At 36.8% G+C, this 21,578-nt stretch overlaps 1 protein-coding gene across 2 annotated transcripts in view; it reads left to right on the forward strand.

Moving 5' to 3' along the window:
• Positions 1-21,578, forward strand: part of CENPC (centromere protein C) — a 93,610-nt gene that overhangs the window by 40,965 nt on the left and 31,067 nt on the right. For both annotated transcript variants that reach the window (XM_082726362.1, XM_082726361.1), the window contains exons 8-10: positions 1,830-2,353; positions 10,041-10,232; positions 16,588-16,873. In XM_082726362.1, the coding sequence (XP_082582488.1) occupies positions 1,830-2,353; positions 10,041-10,232; positions 16,588-16,873 (1,002 nt within the window). The remainder of the gene's footprint in view (positions 1-1,829; positions 2,354-10,040; positions 10,233-16,587; positions 16,874-21,578) is intronic.

Consider the following 21,578-nt stretch of genomic DNA (forward strand, 5'->3'; position numbering starts at 1 on the left):
GCCTGATGTGGGGCTCGATCCCAGGACCCTGGGATCATGACCTGAGCCAACAGAGGCTTTAACCCACTGAGCCACCCAGGTGCCCCCACACATACATATAATTTAACTAAAAGTTAATCTTAATTGATGCAAATTTTAATTGAAATTATGCGTAACTGTAAGGAGAGTATAGTTTCTTACCAGCAACACAACACGTTTGTATGTGTATGTATGTATACTGTTCTACATTATAAGAATCATGAGGGGCTTGAGATTAGGTAAATAGGGAAGGTGTTTTCAATTTGTAATTTTTGGGGTATATTTTATTAGTGAAAACATAGAAAAAGCAGACACAATGATGGTTAAGCTTGCATACTCAGGTGGGAAAGGTAGAAACAGGAGTACATATGCTAGCTTCAGAGTTTGGTTGTTTACCCTAAGGTTTTATTTATGCATATATCACTTCAATATGTGGTTTGCCTGAGGCTGTTATAAAAAGGAAGGAAATAGAAAAGAGTCCATCAGATTACTATCCTTTAAATAATTCTTCCTTCTCTAGAAAGCTTTCCCAACTAATTGGAAGAGATGCTGTTTAATCCCAATTTGCCTGTTTTTCTAGATACTTTCCATTTATTTCTATACCATGATTACAGTATTAAAACTTATTTGAAAAGTATGTGAATTATTCAAACTTGGAATAATTTTTACATAATATAATTTAGTGCATAATTTAGTAGTGTTTTCTTAGAATATTAGACTTGAAGATGTCTTGGAAATAATCTTGTCTTGAATGTGAAGACATCTGGCCCCCAAGAGACAGCTATACATCCATTCATACATAAAATTAGGGTAACATTCTATGTAATAACGGCATGCATTTTTGGACTGTCAATGTGTCTGGGCTTTAACACATTTCTGAGGTTTTTTTTTTTTTTGTAGATTATTTATTTATTTATTTGACAGACAAAGATCACAAGTAGGCAGAGATGGGGGGAAGTAGGCTCCCTACCGAGCAGAGAGCCCAATGTGGGGCGCGATCCCAGGACCCTGGGGTCATGACCTGAGCCAAAGGCAGAGGCTTAACCCACTGAGCCTCCAGGCGCCCCACACATTTCTGAGTTTTAACTGTTCAGTATATAAAATGGGTTGGGGAGAGCATTAAATTAGTTGATGTCTAGGCTTCCAACTCTAAATTTAAATTGAGATTCAATTCAGATTTCATTAGTGTTATAAATAAGTGTAATCAGGTATTACAGAAGTGTAAAAGAAGAGGAGGATTTTCAAGGGTAAGGGAAAATTGAGGTGTGCTTCGTTCTTTAAAATATACATGGGGGAGAGAGGGAGCTGAGGGAAATTGGAAGGGGAGATGAACCATGAGAGACTATGGACTCTGAAAAACAATCTGAGGGTTTTGAAGGGGTGGGGAGGGTTGGGGGAGTCAGGTGGTGGGTATTATGGAGGGCACATATTGCATGGAGCACTGGGTGTGGTCCATAAACAATGAATTCTGTTATGCTGAAAAGAAATTTAAAAATAAATATATATATACACAGAGGGGCACCCAGGTGGCTCAATCATAAGTGACTGCTTTCAGCTCAAGTCGTGATCCTAGCATCCTGGGATCAAGCCCTGCATCGGGCTCCCTGTTTGGCAGGAAGCCTGCTTCTCCCTCTCCAGCTTCCTCATGTTTGTGTTCCCTCTCTCGCTATCTCTCTCTGTTGAATAAATAAAATCTTAAAAAAAAAAAAAAAGATACATAGATTTTATTTCCTGTATAGATTATGGTCTTCACAAAGCAAAGGTAAAAACTTAATTTTTGAGCTATTGTTTATTTTAACATCCTGTTTTAGTCCTGTTGTTAGGCATATAGCAACTGCTCCCCTTCACTCATCTCCTTCAAATGACGTGAATTTGTTAGAGGATGAATTTATAATCGAGGAATCCGAAAGAAGTTTTGCCAGTCAATCTTGGATTACTATACCGAGAAAAGCTGGGCCTCTGAAACAATGCACAGTAAACCCTGCAGAGAACTCTGCACCCCTTCAAAGTAAGAAGTCAAGAGAAAAACATCACCGTGTACCACCTGCAAATATGACAAGTGACAGACATTGTGACACAGCTTACCCAGTAGAGAAATCTCAGCCTTCTAAACAAAAACGACTGGGTAAGGGGTGTGCTTTGGCAAATGAACTGGAAAATCACTGTGGATCTACAAAATATGAAATGTATAATGAGAATGCAGAAAAATCATCTGGAAAAAAAAAGACTATAAAACAAAAACAGAGAAGAAAATATAAGGGCAATGTACTTGAAGAACAGGTTGATGTGGCTCAGTCTAAAGAAAAAAATACAAATATGTCACATATCACCCAAGGTAAGTGACAGAGATATTCAGACCGAAATATGGAAGAGTGTGAAGAGATGATAAATACTGATATTTCCCAAAAAACAGATGCTGCCTGTGGGTAAGTTTTTTACATTAAGTATATCTGTGAACATTATCCTACCACTTCATGTTCTTTTAATATTTCTATTTAGCTTTGGGAAGTAGGCAAAGTAAACCTATATCTATAAGCTCTTTTCTAGTATCTCTGTTTTACATGTAATTTAATTCTGAGTCACTTGACTTTTGTGTAGCTTCTAAGATGGCAGCATATATAAAGGAAAAAGTGAAGGGAAAAGGCTTATAAAGCAGATGGTTACCAGAATATGAATAAGACAACATCATATATTCTTTGAGTTTTATTAAAATATAAACAGGGGGAAGAAAACCCTAAGATAGTATGGAGCTATTTCTTCTAGAATAAAACTTCATATTCTTCTTTTCTATCATTTACTTATTTATCTAACATTCAGTAAATTGCCATACACTGTATTGGGCACTGAAATTACAAAGAGAACTAAAACAGTTATCACCATTAAAAAAAAAATCAATGTAGGGGCGTCTGGGTGGCTCAGTGGGTTAAGCTGCTGCCTTCAGCTTGGTTATGATCTCAGGGTCCTGGGATCGAGTCCCGCATCGGGCTCTCTGCTCAGCAGGAAGCCTGCTTCTCTCTCTCTCTCTCTGCCTGCCTCTCTGTCTACTTGTGATCTCTGCCTGTCAAATAAATAGATAAAATCTTAAAAAAAAAAAAATCAATGTAGTAGTGTCTGTAGACTAGGAGATATACACATATATTCACAGGATGATAATAGAATTACAGAGAACAGTTATCCAAGTAGTATCTCAATAGATCTTTTTATCTTGGACCACTATAGTATTTATCATCCAAACTGGGACACTTGAGAATGAGAGGGGGTGTCAGTATAGGAAGCATAAATTGGGATTGTCTCAGACAAACTTGGAGTGTGGCTGCCCTCTTTATGTAATCATTTTGTAGTGATTGAGGTTTGTAATGATGACAATGTCATGAAGAAAAGATTCATTTATGTTTTTTGTACCACTTTTTTTGAAGTAATAGAAGAAGTAGTTACTCTTACAGAATTTCTTTAGAATAGTTAATGGAGTAGAAAACACTAAACAAATGTATTAGACACTTTATGTGTACGAAATACAATTTAATCCTTCTTGACAGCCCTATAAGTTAGGCGATAATACTCAAGGTTAGAAAATATTGGCTCAGGATCTGTCCCCTCATTAGAGCCTATATTTCTTCAGCACTGTCAAGAAGTTTTGAAATAAGTGAAAATGTTTTCGATGCTGATTTGAAAAAGCTATTAGCAAACCAGAAAACTCTCTTCACCAGAATTGTATTTATACCTGGAGGTCCTAGATGACTATACTATACTATAATATTGCTGATACAGAAGGGAGAAAGAGTATATATTAAAGCACAGTATTTAAGCTAGTTTTTATGAAAGGAAATTCTACTTTAAGTATTGTTCAATTATTTTAGCTTTCTTTTTTTATAATCTAAACATAGACTTTATATCACCTTAAATAATAGTTGTCAGACTTCAGTTTTGTCTGTACCTTTGTGTATCCACCTTTTCTGTTTTGCAGACCTCTCTTGTAAATGTCTGACATATCCCATATTATTTTTTTTTTTAAAGATTTTTATGTATTTGAAAGAGAGAGAGTACAAGTAGGGTGGGGGACAGAGGGAAAGAGATACGCAGATTCCTCACTGAGCAGGGAGCCTGGCAGGGCTGAACTTGATCCCAGGACTCTGGGATCATGACCTGAGCAGAAAGCAGATACTTAAACAACTAAGCCACCCAGGTGCCCCCCCCATATTATTTTTATTGAATTTCTTTCTCTCTCTCTTTCTTCTTTTTTTCTCTCTCTCTTTCTCTCAACTTTCTTCACTTTCTCATTAGTGGCTGGCTATTTTAAGAAATATAAAGAATCTGACTAAACTGAAGTTATAGGGAAGTTTTTTTTTATTAGTCCTTTATGTAGAATATTAATTCACAAAATTTGAAGGTACAAAATTTTGATTTGTCTTCTTAGGAAAAAACATTATATCAAGAAATTATAGGGGCGCCTGGGTGGGTAAGTGGATAAAAGCCTCTGCCTTTGGCTCAGGTCATGATCCCAGGGTCCTGGGATCGAGCATTGGGCTCTCTGCTGAGCGGGAAGCCTGCTTCCTTCTCTCTCTCTGCCTGCTTCTCTGCCTAACTGTTATCTCTGTCAAATAATAAATAAAATCTTAAAAAAAAAAAGTATTCTTGAAGGATACTGTTTAATTATAAATGTTAAACATTTATTAAGTACCTGTCAGATTCTTCACATTGATACTCAGATAAATTCTTTATCTAGATTGGTTAGTGAATGTAATGTCTGATTAATTACCAATTTTATTAATTTTTCCATCACTGTCATAACAGATTACCACATACTTAGTGACTTAAAACAACATACATTTATTATCTTACAGTTCTGTGGGTCACAAGTCTGAAATAGATCTTGTTGAGCTAAAATCAATATATTGACAAGGTTGCTTTTCTTTCTGGTGATTCTAGGAGAGAATATGTTTCCTTATCTTTTCCAGCCTCTTGAAGTTGTTTATATCCTTGAATCATGGTTTCCTTCTTTCATCTTCAAAGCCAGCAATACCAGGTTTCTTAGATTTCCAAATTCTTTTGCCTCTTCTTCCTTTGTTCTATCATTCTGACCACCACTTTTTTTTTTAAACTTTTTTTTTTTTAATCTATTTGACAGACAGAGATCACAAGTAGGCAGAGAAGCAGGCAGAGAGAGGAGGAAGCAGACTCCCCGCCGAGCAGAGAGCCCGATGCGGGGCTCGATCCCAGGACCCCGAGATCATGACCCGAGCTGAAGGCAGAGGCTTTAACCCACTGAGCCACCCAGGCGCCCCCTGACCACCACTTTTAAGAACCCATATAATTAGATTGGACCAGCCTAAATAACCCAGGGTAATCTCCCAATTTTGAGGTTTATTTAGTCACATATGCAAAGTCTCTTGCCATATAAGATAACATTTTCACAGATTTTGTGGATTAGGGTGAGTACATTTTTGGAAGGATATTATTCTACTAACCATCTCAGTTCAAAGACTAATAATAGGAAAATAACTTAATTCCAAGGATAGTCTTTGAAGATATTTTTTCTTTTTTAAAAGGCACTTGACAAATTTGTAATGCCTAAGCTAATGATTGGTGTTGAAGCAGTAGACTTTTCCACTTCTCCTATCTCTTAGGCTTCTCATACTAGATGATTTACGAAACTAATAAATTCTTCCAAACTTGCTCCTTCTTTAGTTTTCCTATCTTTATAAATGGGGCCATAATGAATTTAGTAGCTCAGGAAAGAAACCTGGATCATCTTTGACTCCTCTTTCCTTCAGCAACCTGTATAAAGTTTGACTTCCATTCTTTTACTTCTCTCCTTTCCTCTTGCTATTCTTACTTAGAGTCATTTGTTTCTTAGATTATTTTAGCAGTTTATGTACATGCCCTCTGTCTTCTCTCCGCTCTCCAGGTTCATCTCCTGGGTTACTTTATAATGAATTTCTTCCAGTTCATGAACATACTGTCTCAACTGTGGGCCTTTTAAAGTGCTGTGACTTTTGCCTAGAAAATTTTTCCTAAATGTACTCTGTCCCCTACCAAACTTTGTACTCAGTTTAAATATCATTTTACTTGATTATTACTCCCTATCCCAGTATGTTCCTATATATGCTCCAATAGCATCCTTTTCGTTTTATCAAACATATAATTACTTGCTAAATTTCCATCTCTCCTTCTGGCAGTTAGACTGAAAGTTTCATGAGAATAGGAACTATATCTGTTCTATTCCTAAAGTATCCCTTAGATCTTAGCCTTAGCAGTTATCTCTATGGGTCCTTGGAATACAGAAGTATTACTTTGTTTTGGGTGAATAATTTTGCAGTTTTTTAAAAGATGTCCCACCTTCAAAATGATACTCCTTTACATGTAAATATGCAAATTTCCCACAGTATTAGAAATGTATTGTTTTTTTTTTTTAAATAAAGATTTTATTTATTTATTTGGCAGAGAGGCTAGCAGAGAGAGAAGGGAAGCAGGCTCCCTGCTGAGGAGAGAGCCCGATGCAGGGCTTGATCCCAGGACCGTGGGATCATGACCTGAGCTGAAGGCAGAGGCTTTAACCCACTGAGCCACCCAGGCGCCCTAGAAAAGTATCACTTCTAAGTCACCTCTTTTTCTGGCCATTGCTCTACTTAGGACAATATGTCTGCTCAGTTCTGAGTCCGCTCTCTTCACATTACCATCTGTTCATACCTTCTGCATATGTTCTTGTTTATTAGTTTTGTAAGTTGTCATTCAGTTTTTGATCTTCCCTGATCTGGAATTAGTTTCTAGAATAATTAATTGGTTTGTTTTTGAATTTGTATGATTTCTATGTCGCTGTCTGAATAAGTCTTTCATGATAGTGTTTTCTTCCTCAGATTCTTTTTTTTTTTTTTTTTTAAAGATTTTATTTATTTATTTGAGGGAGAATAAGTGAGAGAGAGCATGAGAGAGGAGAAGGTCAGAGGGAGAAGCAGACTCCCCAAGGAGCTGGGAGCCGGATGCGGGACTCGATCCTGGAAGTCTGGGATCATGACCTGAGCCGAAGGCAGTTGCTCAACCATCTGAGCCACTCAGGCGCCCTCTTCATCAGATTCTTTTTCCCTAAATCATTGTTCACACTGATTTTTTTTTTTTAAGTTTATTCATGAACATGGGCAATTTATGTCATCATGAGCACCTCTGATTTGTTAGAACAGTTTCTGAGGGGGCACCTGGGTGGCTCAGTCAGTTAAGCTCCTGCCTTCGGCTCAAGTCATGGACCTGGGGTCCTGGGATTAAGTGCCACATGGAGCTCCTTGCCCAGTGGGGAACCTGCTTTTCCCCCTCTCTCTGCTGATCCCCGTGTTCTCTCTCTCAAACAAACAAACAAACAAATAAATAAAATCTTTATTAAAAAAAAATAGTTCCTAAGGATACTTTTGATCAGAGGAAAGAAAAAGGGGGAAATAGAGGAAAAGGAGTTGGAGAAGAGACACAGGGTGGACATATAGGAGGCCTGAAGATGCTGCGCACTGGTGAGGATTCTTGCAGGAATCACTGGTGATTCCTTAAACCCACTCATCAGTAGCAACCATGTTGAAAGTTCTCTGTCTTTGCTTTAGTGTTTTGTAAACTGACCCTTTATTATCTCCTATATCTATTCCCTCAGATATGTTCTTCACTGTAAAGATTTTGCTATCTGTTGTGTCTCTTCTAAAACTCCCATTCTTATCCCTTCTAGCATATTGGTTGATTCTTGTATTAAGCACAGTATTGGTAAAGTATATTCTTTCCTTTTTCATCAACTTTTTTTGTGCCTGATTCAGATCATTAAGGCTAATATTTTTCTTTTACTCCTTTTATTATAAGCATATATCATTCTCTTTGTCTCAAATTCAGAGTTGCCAAATCCTGTAGCTTATTGTCAAACTGAACTCAGAGAGTTATACTGCTGTAAGGGATCTTGACATAATTTGGCTCATTTTCTATCTCTCTACTTCTCAATCACATTTGATTGGGAGAATGGCTAAAATAGCAGAACAGTGCTTTTCAAACTTGAATATATGCATTTGAATTCCCTGATGATTTTCTTAACATTTTGATTCATAAACTGGGTTAGTAGATCTCAGATGGGACCCAAGATTCTGTCTTTCTTGCATTCTTTTTTTTTTTTTTTTTTTTTTTAAGATTATTTGAAAGAGAGAAATAGAGGAAGCAGAGAGAGGGGGAGGGACAAGCAGACTCCCCGCTGAGCATGGGCCTGATGCTGGGTTTGAGCTCATGATCCTGAGATCATGACCTAAGCTGAAATTGAGAGTTGGGATGTTTAACCAACTGAACCACCTAGGCACCTCAAGATTCTATATTTCTAAATAGTCTCTCCTAGGTGATGCTGATAATAGATGAGATCTGTGAAGTGTAGTTGGCGTATCAAAACTTGGATCCTGTCTAAAATAGCTCATGCTGGAAGTACTTCTGCCAATTCCAGTGCCTGCTGTAACATTGGCTTCACCCTGAATTCTTATTTCAAGCATATGTGCCAAACACAATGTTATATACTACATATAGTAAAGATGACAAGATGTAGTTTTCATTATAGCCCAATTAAACACTGTCTAATTTCTGAGGCTGTACTATTCTGATTCTCCCTATTTTTTTTTGTTTGATTTCCTTCTGTGTCTTTACTAATTACTTTTCCTCATTTAATCTATAAATTTTGGTGATTCTTTCCATATTCCCCAAGTTTAATAGTGTACTCTTTGCTCTTCCTTTATAGTCATACCTTAATAAAATTATTCTTTTGCTTTAGATATCATCTCCATCTGAATTATTTCCCCAAATTTACCTTCTTAGTGAAAGACTGGGCTTGTATTTCCTGTGTTTTCAGATTTCAACCTGTATTATGTTCTCCTTTCATCTTTTAAAAAAGTTCTATATAGTTTCATAATTATGTGATTATATATAATACCTGCTCAGTCTTACATACTGTTATGTAGTTTATTTAGTCCATGAGTATTTCCTATTTGATATGAGTGTAATTCCTTCTTTGGACTAGCAATCTTTGTCTCGGTTACTTAATAAAATGGTTTCTTGATTTATTTGATGATCAAGAAAATTTTCCATTCTGTCTACTCACACCTAATATTTTAAACTTGTTTCTTTTTTTAAAAAGATTTTATTTATGTATTTGTCAGAGAGAGTGAACACAGGCAGACAGAGTGGCAGGCAGAGGCAGAGGGAGAAGCAGACTTCCTGCTGAGCAAGGAGCCCGATGTGGGACTTGATCCCAGGACACTGGGATCATGACCTGAGCCGAAGGCAGCCGCCCAACCAACTATGCCACCCAGGCATCCCTAAACCTATTTCTGAGAAAAAGAAATTTTCCATTTTGGTGATTGTGCCCTTCTTAACTGTAATATTTTATTGAAATATTGTGTATTTCTCTGATTTTTCTGGTTGTCAGCCACAAAAAACAAAACTACAATTGATTTCACCCTTCTGTTAGATTCTTTTCTTACCTATTTGTCCTGGTAGTGAAATGTGGTTACTACTGACACCAAACATTTTCATCAGCTATGTATTACTTGCCATATTTATTGTTTATTTTCATTCTCTTTTCTCTTTTTAAATTCTGTTTACAAAAATAATGTTTTTCCTACATATAAGAATATCTCTTTATTGAAACCTCACTTTAAAATCTCCTCCTTCAAAAATTAGATTGACAAAATAATGACTTAATTCAAAACAGAAAAGAAGTAGTTACTTTTCTTTTTAACTTGGGACATTGGTAAGTAGTTTGAAGAAGCCATATATTTTTCCTTTTCAGAGTGTACCATTTTTTTGGCTCAGAAGTGTATGGTATCAAGCAATGTGAAAAGTTTGTATTTAACTGACAGAAACAGATCTTATTGAGAAGATTTGGCTTTAAAAGAAAAAAAGGATGAAAGAAGCCCACAGAATAAATTTAAGACATAATTGATAGTTTTTTTTAACGTATTGTGATTTTCTGAAAACTCTTTGGTTTCATAGATTGTAAATTTTTTTTATGTTTTTTTTTAAATTAGGAAGCAAGAAAAACAGCACCAATGTTCCTTATACAGAGAATCAGAAAAAAGATAAGGAATATAAAAAGAAACTTTTTCCCAGTGGGTCCAAAAAGAATAAACTTGTACCTGACGAAGTGACTTCAACTATTACAAGAAGTCGAAGAATTTCTAGGCGTCCATCTAATTGGTGGGTGGTAAAGTCTGATCAGAGTAAGTATTTTATTTAAATGATGTTCATTGAGAGCTCTAAAAAGTCATTCTGTAAGAGGCTTTATGTTTGATTTATGCTCCCATTTTCCACAGAAAATTTAATGAGGATGAAGTTAAATTGGGTTGTTAATAGAAATATCACATCAGTTAAGTGTCAAGATATTAGCTCTACTCTACACTATAGTCTAGATATAGGGCATATAACTGGGAAAACAAACCCCCTGCTCTCATGGGACTTACATTTGAGTGGAGGAAGACGAGCAATATAAGTGCATAAGTCATGCAGTGATAGGCATTAAGGAAAAATAAAGCAGATAAAAGATAGAGATGAGAAGTAGACGGCAGAAGTAGGCATGGATAAGAAGATAGAACAGTGTTTTTATAAAAGGTAGTGATAAGAGTCCATTTTGATTTTTCATAGCATATATCTCAGAAAAATGAAGAGGGGAACCGTACAGATAACATGGTGTGTAACATTTCAGACCAAGAGAATGTTATTTGAATATATTTGTAAAGATGCTAATGGAGCATACTTGGCTGTTTGAGGAATTCAGGAAGGCCAGTCTGGCTAAAGATGAGTAAGCCAGGAGAGATCAAGTCAGAGAGGGAGGCTGTGATAGACAGTTTAGATGCAGTGTATTGGAAGACTACTGAAATATTTTAAGTAAGATTTTAATCAAGTCAAAGTGACTTGATTGAGTCCTCTTTTAAAAGAATTATTCTTTTTTTTATTTTAATATTAAGACATTTTTAAAAAAGATTTTGTTTATTCATTGAGAGAGAGTGAGAGAGACTGCTAGTGGGGTGGGGGTCAGAGGGAGAAGCAGACTCCCCATTGAGCAGGGAGCTTGACACAGGGGCTAGATCCTGAGGCTCCGGGATCATAACCTGAGCCAAAGGCAGATGCTCAACCAATTGATCCACCCAGGCACACTAAAATAATTATTTTTACTGCTAGATAGAGAGGAAACTAGGGCATGGACACTAGTTAAGAGATTGTTGGAGGGAAGAGAAGAAAAGTGGTTGGATTTGGTATTAACAGATTGGAGTTAGAGAACCAGGAGTCTAGGATGACTCAGATTTTTTTTTTTTCCTGAACAAATAGAATAAGGGAGCTCTACTATTTACTGAGATGAGGGAAAAGTATGAAAGAAGCAGATTTGGTAAGGATGTCAAGATTTCAGGTTGTAAGAAATTAATTAGATATCAAAGTAGGTACATTGAGAAAGTAGCCTGGTAAATGAGCTTAAAGTTAGGGGGAAAGATTTGGGAGGACATATAAATAGGGACTTACCAGTATATGGATGATATTTAAGGACTACCTGAAATCAGGACTACCTAAAATCACCTAGTGATAGACTAAACCTAGAGAAGAAAGAAAGCTCAGGTCTGAGAACGGGGAGACTCCAGTTCTAGGAGTCAAGATGGGAAGGAAGATCCACCAAAAGAAACTAAACAGGAACATTTAGTAAGGTTAAAGAAAATGAAGTGAACTTAGGGTTAGGAAAGCAAAGTAATGAAAACATTTTAAGGATTGAGTGATGAGCTCATTTAAAATACTGCTGATGGCTTGAGGTAGATGAGAGTTAAGGACTGATAATATAATTTTGGCTACATGGAGGTTGTAGGTCACTTTGATAGAAATGGTTTCTGTGGAATGATCAGATCAAAAGCCTGATTCAAGTGGTTTCAAGAGTAGGAGGTGAGGAAGGAAAGATAGTAAGATAAGGGAGGTTAAAGATGGGTCGAGGGTAGGGGGATGTGTGTGTGTGTGTGTGTGTGTGTGTGTGTGTGTGTGATCTACAAGATGTTATATTGGTTTATCTGCTCATTTAAAATAGCTTCATAGAACGTGGAGAAAGGAGAACCCTCTTGTACTATTGTGGGAATGCAAACTGGTGCAGCCAGTATGGAAAACAGTATGGATGTTCCTCAAAAAGTTAAAAATACTGTGATCCAGCAATTCTACTACTAGGTATTTACCCAGTATAGAAATACTAATTCAGAGGGATACATGCACCCTGATGTTTATAGCAGCATTATCTACAGTAGCCAAGTTATGGCAACAGCCCAAGTCTCCATCAGTGGATGAATGGATAAAGAATATGTGGTATATGTATACACAACAGACTATTACTCAGCCATAATAAAAAGTGAAATCTTGTCATCTGCAATGACATGGATGGATCTAGAGTGCATTATGTTAGGTGAAATATGTCAGTCGGAAAGACAAATGCCATATGATTTCACTCATACACGGAATTTAAACAAAACAAATGAGCAAAGGGGAAAAACAGAGATAGGCAAACCAAGAAACAGACTCTTAATTATAGAGAACAAACTTACAAGAAGGAAGGTTGGTAGAGAGACAGGTTAAATATGTGATGGGGATTAAGGAGTGCGCCTGTCGTGATGAGCACTGGGTGATGTATGGAAGTGTTGAATCACTATATTGTACACTTGAACTAATATATTGTATATTAACTAGCTGGATTTTTTTAAATTTTTAATTTTTTTAAAGATTCCATTTATTTATTTGAGAGTGAGAGAGAGCACAAGCAGGGGGTAGGGGAAGAGGGAGAAGCAGGCTCCCTGCTGGGCAGGAAGCCCCATCTGGGGCTCTGTCCCAGGACTCTGGGATCATGACCTGCGATGAAGGCAGATGCTTAACTGACTGAGCCACCCAGGTGCCCCCTACTAAATAAAAACTTAAAAAAGACTCTCGAGTGAAAAAAACAAAAACCCTAACCTCCTAGAAAGTTAGAGCATAAATATAGGATGGCAGTCCTTGAAGGAGGACTCCTTACCCTTGAAGGGGGTCAGGAGGGGGCTGTTTTGCAGTACACAGATGGAAGTAGGTTGGTTGAATTGATGGTGAGAAGATGAATATGTACTCTGAGTTTTTTGTTTTCTCAGTGAAGTAGTAAGCAGGACCATCAAGTGAAAGCGATGTGAGATCAGTGATAATAGAAGTCTGAAGTTTCTTTACAGCAAGAGGATAGATACAAAGCAAAATCAGAGAAAAAGTACATGGGCAAAGTCTGAAGGAGTCCTCTCTCAAAGGATTCATACCAGAGGCACTTAGTTCTTTTGGCAACAAATATTTAGGATAGATGTATGAAATGTTTGTTATCTATTAGGGAAGCTCATTAGAGACTTAGTACCCAAGATTTTTACACTAACCCACATTTATCAGTTAGGAAATGATGGGAACCCTCCGAAATTAAAGTTCCCAAATGCTAGCCAAGAACTAACTTTGCAAGCAGGTCTTTCTAAGGATAACATTCTTAGGTCTGCTCTGCCAACTTTTTTCTGTACAGTATGAAACATTCATTGTTTTGGAACATTTTTGATCTTTTAAAGGTGGTTAATCGTGAAAAGATGCTAGATGATAAGATAACATTTACATATACAGATACTATTGACTTTGAGGTATTTAGGTCAACAAGTGAGAGTAGAACAAATATGGCACTACATATGAGGCCTTGTGAATTTTTGAATCATTGGGATCCTTGATTGATAGTAGAAAGAAATATTATGTTGCAGCCTTCCTTGAATTTGGGACTTAGATCTGAGTTTATATTATGATTTCTCAACTTTGGGCAAGATATTTTGTTCAGTTTCTTATTCTGTAACGTGATTACAAATCCTTCTACTTCATTATAAGGACTTAGGCATGTAGTTACTATATAAAATATTATCTACTACTGTTACTGCTCTGAGGAACTCACCTTTTTGCTCCAGGTGCCTGAAACTGTACTATAGCAGATGAGTGTGTAAATATACAGGTAAATAAAAATGTTAAAAAGCCTGGATAATTTTTCTAGAACTCTGAGACTTACCAAAAAACTTCTGTAGCAGTTTTAAAACCGATGTTGAGTTTCTAATCAAGTAGGGAGTCACAAAAATGGAAGAATGCTATAGATCTCAAAGTTAAAACAATCCTTCATCTGCTAGAAAAAGAAAGTCTGAGGCTCAAAAAAGCAGCATCACTTGCAACCTAAGGTGATAGACTTTTGTGCTAGAGCTGGAAAACAGTAGAACCCAGGTTTCCTGACTGTTGATGCATTTTTAATTTTCCTAATAAGCAACCATGCTGCCTAAAGTAGATGTTTAGCCTAAACTGCTTTTTCATGTATATTGAGAAACATTTATGGAGTGCCCACTGTGAGGCAGGAATGGTGTTAGGGCCAGTACTAGAGTGAGGCAAGTGAGTAATATAGAATGAGAAATTTGAGGAGGCATTTAGTATCAGGGTTGTGTGAGTCCAGGTTCAGTCCCTGTATGACTCTCTGAAAGTGATCACCTTTTCAAATTACCTACCCTAGTTAAATTTTTTTTAAAGATTTAATTAATTAATTAATTAATTTAACACAGAGAGACACAGCGAGAGAGGGAACACAAACAAGGGGACTAGGAGAGGGAAAGCAGGGAGCTCGATGTGGGGCTCGATCCCAGGTCCCTGGGATTGGGACCTGAGCCAAAGGTAGATGCTTAATGACTGAGCCACCCAGGTGCCCCCATTTGTTTTTTGTTTTTTTTTTTTTTAAAGATTTTATTCATTTGACAGACAGAGATCACAAGTAGGCAGAGAGGCAGGCATAGAGAGGGGGGGGCAGGCTCCCTGCTGAGCAGAGAGCCTGATGTGGGGCTTGATCCCAGAACTCTGGGATCATGACCTGAGCTGAAGGCAGAGGCTTTAACCCACTGAGCCACCCAGGCACCTCATGTTTTGTTTTGTTTTTAATGGTGAAAACTTTTAAGGTATAGTCTTTGGTATTCATTTTGTAATATCTGCATATATAAAATTATTACATTTTGTACCCTCAACTTACACAGTGTTATATTTCAATTATATCTCAGTGGACTGGAAAAAATTGCTTCACCATGGTCCTGGCCCTGGTGTTAGCTATTGAGAATATGAAGATAGGTAAAAGCAATATTGGTCTCAAGGAATTGTCAGTCTGCTGGAAGAGAAAGATAAGTAAACAGTTAGATGGGTGATAAATATTTTTAAAGGGTTGAGAGAGAGCTACTTAATTTAGGTATGGGAAATAGGGAAAGATTCCTGAAGGATGAGTTAGGAATCAACTGAGTGACTGGGTGGGGTGAGGAGGAAGGATGGAATGTTTCTAGTAGAGTAGCATGTACAGAGATCTGGAGCTGAGAGTTTAACCTTTTAAAAATTGTTTTGTCAGGGGCTCCTGGGTGGCTCAGTGGGTTATAAAGCCTGCCTTCCGCTCAGGTCATGATCCCAGGGTCCTGGGATCAAGGCAGGGTCCTGGGATCAAGACACAAATAGTACTCTCTGCTCAGCGGGGAGCCCGCTTCATTACCTCCCCCCCGACCCCCCACTGCCTGCCTCTCTGCTTGCTTGTGATCTTTGTCTGTCAAATAAATAAATAAACTCTTTAAAAAAAAAGTTTTGTCAGAGTTATTTGGAGGGCTTGTTAAAACACAGATTACTGGGCTCTTCTCAGACCTTCTGATTTAGTCTGCCTAAAGCAAAGCCAGAGAATTTGCATTTGAAACAAATTCTCAAGTGATGCTGGTCTAAGGACCAATTTTTTAAGAACCAGTTCTTTAGAGACAAGCAGGTAGTTCAGTATTGCTGGGTTTTGGTTTATTTGGAGAAGAATGTTGAAAATTTGAATTAATGAAGTGTAGAAGTAAATTATTGAAAATAGTTATAATCACTAAAAGATTTTAGCAAGGTTGTCATTATTCAACTTGTGTTTTCCTAAGATGATTCTTGAAGCAGTGTGAAGAATGGATTGAAGAACAGCAAAGCTAGAGAAAGGGAGACTAAGAGGAGCTTTAATAACCCAGTTAAATGCTGAAGGTCAGTGATAGGCCGGAGAACTTGAAAGAAGTGGATTTGAGAGGTATTAAGAATGTAGAAATTACAGGATTAGGGGATTTGGTTGTGGATAGGGACAGGAGTCTTGGATGACTCAGATTTCTGATGTAGGTATTTGGGTAAATTGTTAAACTTTTCATTAAGATAGGAACTAAAAACAAAAGGTCAGGTTTGCGGAAGAGTGGTAGGTGAATATTATGATCTACATCCCTCAAAGTAGGGATCCAGAGTGAGAAGCTGGAGCTGGAAGCTTGGGAAATAATAGGATCTTAAGGATGGCCAAAGGAGTAGTGGGGAGAGACACAAAGGGTGGTTTTGGAAGCTTGTGATAAATTTAAAGGGGTTGAAAAGCTGCAGTTTATGAATTTAATTTGAAAATAAACATAGTCTTTGAAACTGGTGTGTGTGTTTATGTGTAAATAAATAATGTTGTCAGTGAGCCGGATAATCTGGGTAAACATTATGCTAACTTTAGGTTATCATTGAATCCTTCAGGTCTTCTTTATAGCAATTCTCCAAGAAGAAATGAATTGTCAGTGTGTCACAACAGTAGACGAAAACCTACTGAAAAGTCAAATCAATCAACTAAAAACATTGAGGAAAAAACTATTCCATTTAAAGGGCAGAAGAGTACTACTTCGGGCAGCTCAAGAGCACAGGAGTTTTTAAATGCTAAAGATTCTGGAAGAATTATTGACCATGATGAAATTTCCAGTTGTTCCCAGAATGAGTCATTGGAAAATGATAAGGAAGACCTGGCTAAGAAGAAAAATCTTCTTAGGTATACAATATAGTTAGGTATACAACATAGTTATTTTTGGTGTTCAGCATTTAATAGTTGGTCACTGTCAATTAATCATTTATGCGGAAACAGTATTAGCATAAAGGGCTCTGCAGTCTGCAAAGGTGGTTGTAAATCCAGACGCAACTGTTAGTTGGAGGATGCCCCAGGGCAAGGTAGTAATCTGAATTTGTCTCCTCATATTAAAATGGGAATAATATAAGGAATGTGGGTGTGAGTGATATATATATATGTATTTTATTAACATATTATTTGCCCGAGGGGTACAGGTCTCTGAATCATCAGGCTTACGCATTTCACAGCAGTGAGTGATGTATTTAATAAGTATTATTATCATCACTTAAGAGTTGTTTTTTTAAAAAAAGTGGTAAAAACATAAAATTTACCATTTTAGTCATTTTATTTATTTTTTTTTAAAGATTTTATTTATTTATTTGACAGAGATCACAAGTAGGCAGAGAGGCAGGCAGAGAGAGAGGAGGAAGCAGGCTCCCTGCTGAGCAGAGAGCTCGATGTGGGACTCAATCCCAGGACCCTGAGATCATGACCTGAGCGGAAGGCAGCGGCTTAACCCACTGAGCCACCCAGGCGCCCTATGTTTTAATTTCAGTATAATTAGCCATCTTAGTCATTTTTTAGAAAAAAAGACTGTATTTATTTATTTGAGAGAGAAGAGACAGCGCATGAACAGGGGAGAGGAGCAGAGGGAGAGAGAGAAGTAGGAGCAGGCTCCCTGTTGATCGGGAAGCCCAAGGCAGACCTCAGTCGCTGGACCCTGGGATCATGACCTGAGCCAAAAGCAGAAGCTTAACCAACTGAGCTTGTCAGGCACCTCTTAGTCATTTTTAATGTATAGTTTGATTAGCTTCCTTTTAAGTGAGGTTAATGTGATTTCAATAATTAGGAATACATCTAATACTTCTCTTATCCTGGTGCGCCTGGGTGGCTCAGTGGGTTAAAACCTCTGCCTTTGGCTGAGGTCATGATCCCAGGGTCCTGGGATCAAGCCCCATGTCAGGCTCTCTGCTCGGCGGGGAGTCTGCTTCCTCCTTTCTCTGCCTGCCTCTCTGCCTATTTGTCACCTCTGTCTGTCAAATAAATAAATAAAATCTTAAAAAAAAAAACAAAAAACTTCTCTTATCCCTAAGGTGGTAATAGTTAACATACTTTGAGTGCTTATTATGTGCCAAGTATGCTCCAGTATTACTGGGAGCTTTCAATGAATTTTCATCAATCCTAACAACCTAGTGAGTTAAATGTTGTTCTTGCATATTTTTGCTTACTGATGTAGTATTTATTCTTTCATTTACTCAACAAATAATACATGTATGTGAGAAACTGCAAGGAGTTAGGGATGTATGGAAATAAATTATAGTGCCCTAAAATGTAGTAGTGTATGTCATTGTAGTACAGAAAAAAAAATCCCATACACATTCTCTTTAACTCTTTCACAGCATTTCCATGCTACTTTCCAGGTTTATAAAATATTTCAGGTTTACAAAAAAAAAAAAAAGGAACACCTGATTCCCCCCATGATCTCACTTAAGAAATAAAATATTATAGTGACTATTAAAATCCCATTTGTATTAAAATCCCATTTGTATGTTTGCTGAGCCCTTGTTAGCGGTAGCCTATATACTGAATTTGGTAGTCACCATTCTCGTGGATATTTTTATACTTTTCCTGTGTGTGCATGTATATATGAACAGCATGTGGTATGGTTTTAAAAGTTTATAAAAATGGTTTTTATTGGTATACACATCCTTCTGTGACTTGCTTTTCCCCCCACAGTTCATTTTTGAGATTATTCTGGTTGATAAGTGATTTATTTTTATTCCTTTATAAAGAGTGGAGGTTGGTAAATTTTTCTTAAAGGGTCAGATAGTAAATATTTTAGGCTTTGCTGGCTAAAAGGCAAAATAGAAACAGATATGTCTATAGTTAAATAATCCTGTAAGATGTAACCTTTGAAAAATATACAAACCATTCTTAGCTCTCAGTATATATATAAAAAACAAGTGGCTGGTTGAATTTATAGTTAACATCTTATGTGGTTATATGAAAATACTCAGTTTCTCTCTCTTTTTTAGTACTTCATTCCTTTTTATTGCAAATAATACACCACTTTTTAATCCATTCATTAAATGGTGAGTATTTGGGTGGTTTCCAGTGTTGCTGTTATTTTTTTAAATGATAATAACTTTTATTTATTTCCAGATGCTTCTCTTCCCTTCTAATATAATTAACATAGTGTTATATTTTCAATTGTACAGTGTTTTTAGTCTCTTGATAATTTTTCACTGTGAAAAACAATTTTTTTTTAAAGGATTTTATTTGAGAGAGGGAGCAAGAGAGCAAGCATGAGCACAGGGGAGGGGTAGAGGGAGAAGTAGACTGACTCCCCACTGAGCAGGGACCCCCCAGTGCAGGACTTGATTCCAGGGCCCTGGTTACAACCCAAGCCAAAGGCAGATACTTAAACTACTGAACCATGCAGGCATGTTGAAAAACGATTTTTGAATGGGCATTTTAGATGTTTCCTTGTGCAAGAAAGAGATTTCTTGTAGTATATATATAAGAAGTAGAATTGCTGAACTTTAGGGTTTACTTGCCTAAATATTGCTGCATCACTCTCCAAATTGGTTGGGCTGATTTATAACAAGGTGTGAGAGTTCTTTTTTATTTTTTTTAATTCATTTGAGAGAGAGAGAGAGAGCCAGTGAGTGAGAGCATGAGCAAGGGGGAGGGTTCAGAGGGAGAGGGAGAAGCAGACTCTGCACTGAGCAGGGAGTCCAATGCAAGACTTGATCCCAGGACCCTGAGATGGATCCCTGAGATGGGATCCTCAGGATCCCTGAGAAGACCTGAGCTGATGCTTAACTGATTGAGCACCCAGGCTCTGCAAATAGTATATAATTTGTATTGATTTTACCTTCTTTATAAATTGTAAGAATTGATTTGGTATAAAAAACATACTCATTACTTTGTATATGTATTTGTGTTTTTCTGTAATTGTTTTATTTAGTGTAGTCTCAAGTATTTTCAGCCTTTAAGCACTCAGCTTTTGTTTCCTTTGGACATTGGGGATATGAAAGTGGGTAATCAAGAACTATATAGCTATTGCTGTGTCCCAAGTACATATTACATAAACCTTTTAACATTGTTTTCATAGTGGCTAACATGCGTTATATATTAGCATCTGAAGGTATTGGCTTATTTTTAGTCTATTTAACTGATGGTATTAAAATGTGTGAGACGGGTAAATTAAAACTACATTTAGAAATCAATTTCTTATTTTTTATCTTAGGCATTGTCCATATAGCCAAAGATTAATTATTAACATAATTTAATACTAGTCTAAAGTCTTAAAGTTAAGTAAAGGTTTTGAAAACACAATTTAAGCTGATACATTGAATTCTTATAATTTATGGCTCTGTAAGAATTAATTCTAGGGCGCCTGGGTGGCTCAGTTGGTTGACCCTCTGACTTGTGATTGGGACTTACGTCATGATCTAGGGGTTGTGGGGTCCAACTCTGCATTGGGCTCTGTGCTCACTGGGGAGTCTGGTTGAGATTCTCTCTCTCCCTCTGCCCCTCTCCCTACTCATGGGCATTCTCTCTCTCTCAATAAACAAAATCTTAAAAAAAAAAAAAAAAGAATTACTTTTTAAAAAAAGATTATTACTGGGGAGCCTGTGTGGCTCAGTTGGTTGAATATCCTGCTAGTGACTTCAGCTCGGGTCATGATCTCATGGAATGTGAAATTGAGCCCCATATGATGAGCTCCCCCTTAGGGGGGAGTCTGCTCTGGATTCTCTCCCTCTTCCCCTCCCTCTGTTTGCGCTCTCTCTCTAAAACAAGTAAATAAATCCTGAAAAAAGACCCTATTACCATTATTATTTTTTAAATTAGTTGGGCACATAATTTTATATTTTATAGTGTTCAAAGGTATTATTGTCACCATATTAAAACCAGTAGAATAGAGGACTTTGAGGAATTAAAACTATACTTTTTTTTGAGAAAATAAATTTAAACCTTTCAATTCTAGAATATTCTGTGACACACATGCACGTACACATGTACAAACACACAAACACATGCACACATTGAAATCAGGGATGAGATGGATTATAGTATTTAAGCCAAAACCGAATTAATTGGTCTAAGGAGTCTTCCTTTTTTAAAATTTTTTATTTTTAAGGTGTCTTCCTGATTAGAAATGTTACTTGAGTTACTTCTCCTCTCTGCATGTATTTAACAGATAATGAAACTTTTAACTAGTTTAAAAGTGATATTTTTTGCTTTTTTATGACCATGAGCATTAATTAAACTACAAGCTAACTTCCTTTTTCCCTGTTAAAACCTTTGGGAACAAAATAAACCAAACTTTAAGAGCTAGAGCACTTACAGTGTAAGCAATTTCCACTGAGGTTCTTTCATTCAAATTTATGTAATCACTTAATTTCTATATTATTTCTGTAAGCCTAATAGAACAGAAGCTAATTACAGTAGATTTCTTTTTAAACAGGTTTATGAAGGGTACTTCACATACCATACAATTTACTAATGAAAGGTGTACAATTCAGTGGTTTTATAGTATATTCACAGATATGTGCAAACCATCAGTATAATCATTTATTAGTTTTGATAGCTTTTTAGCATATTTCATAGGATTTTCTGAGTA

This window comes from Mustela nivalis (genome assembly GCF_964662115.1).
Source record: "Mustela nivalis genome assembly, chromosome: 4".
NCBI classification, from domain to species: Eukaryota; Metazoa; Chordata; class Mammalia; order Carnivora; family Mustelidae; genus Mustela; species Mustela nivalis.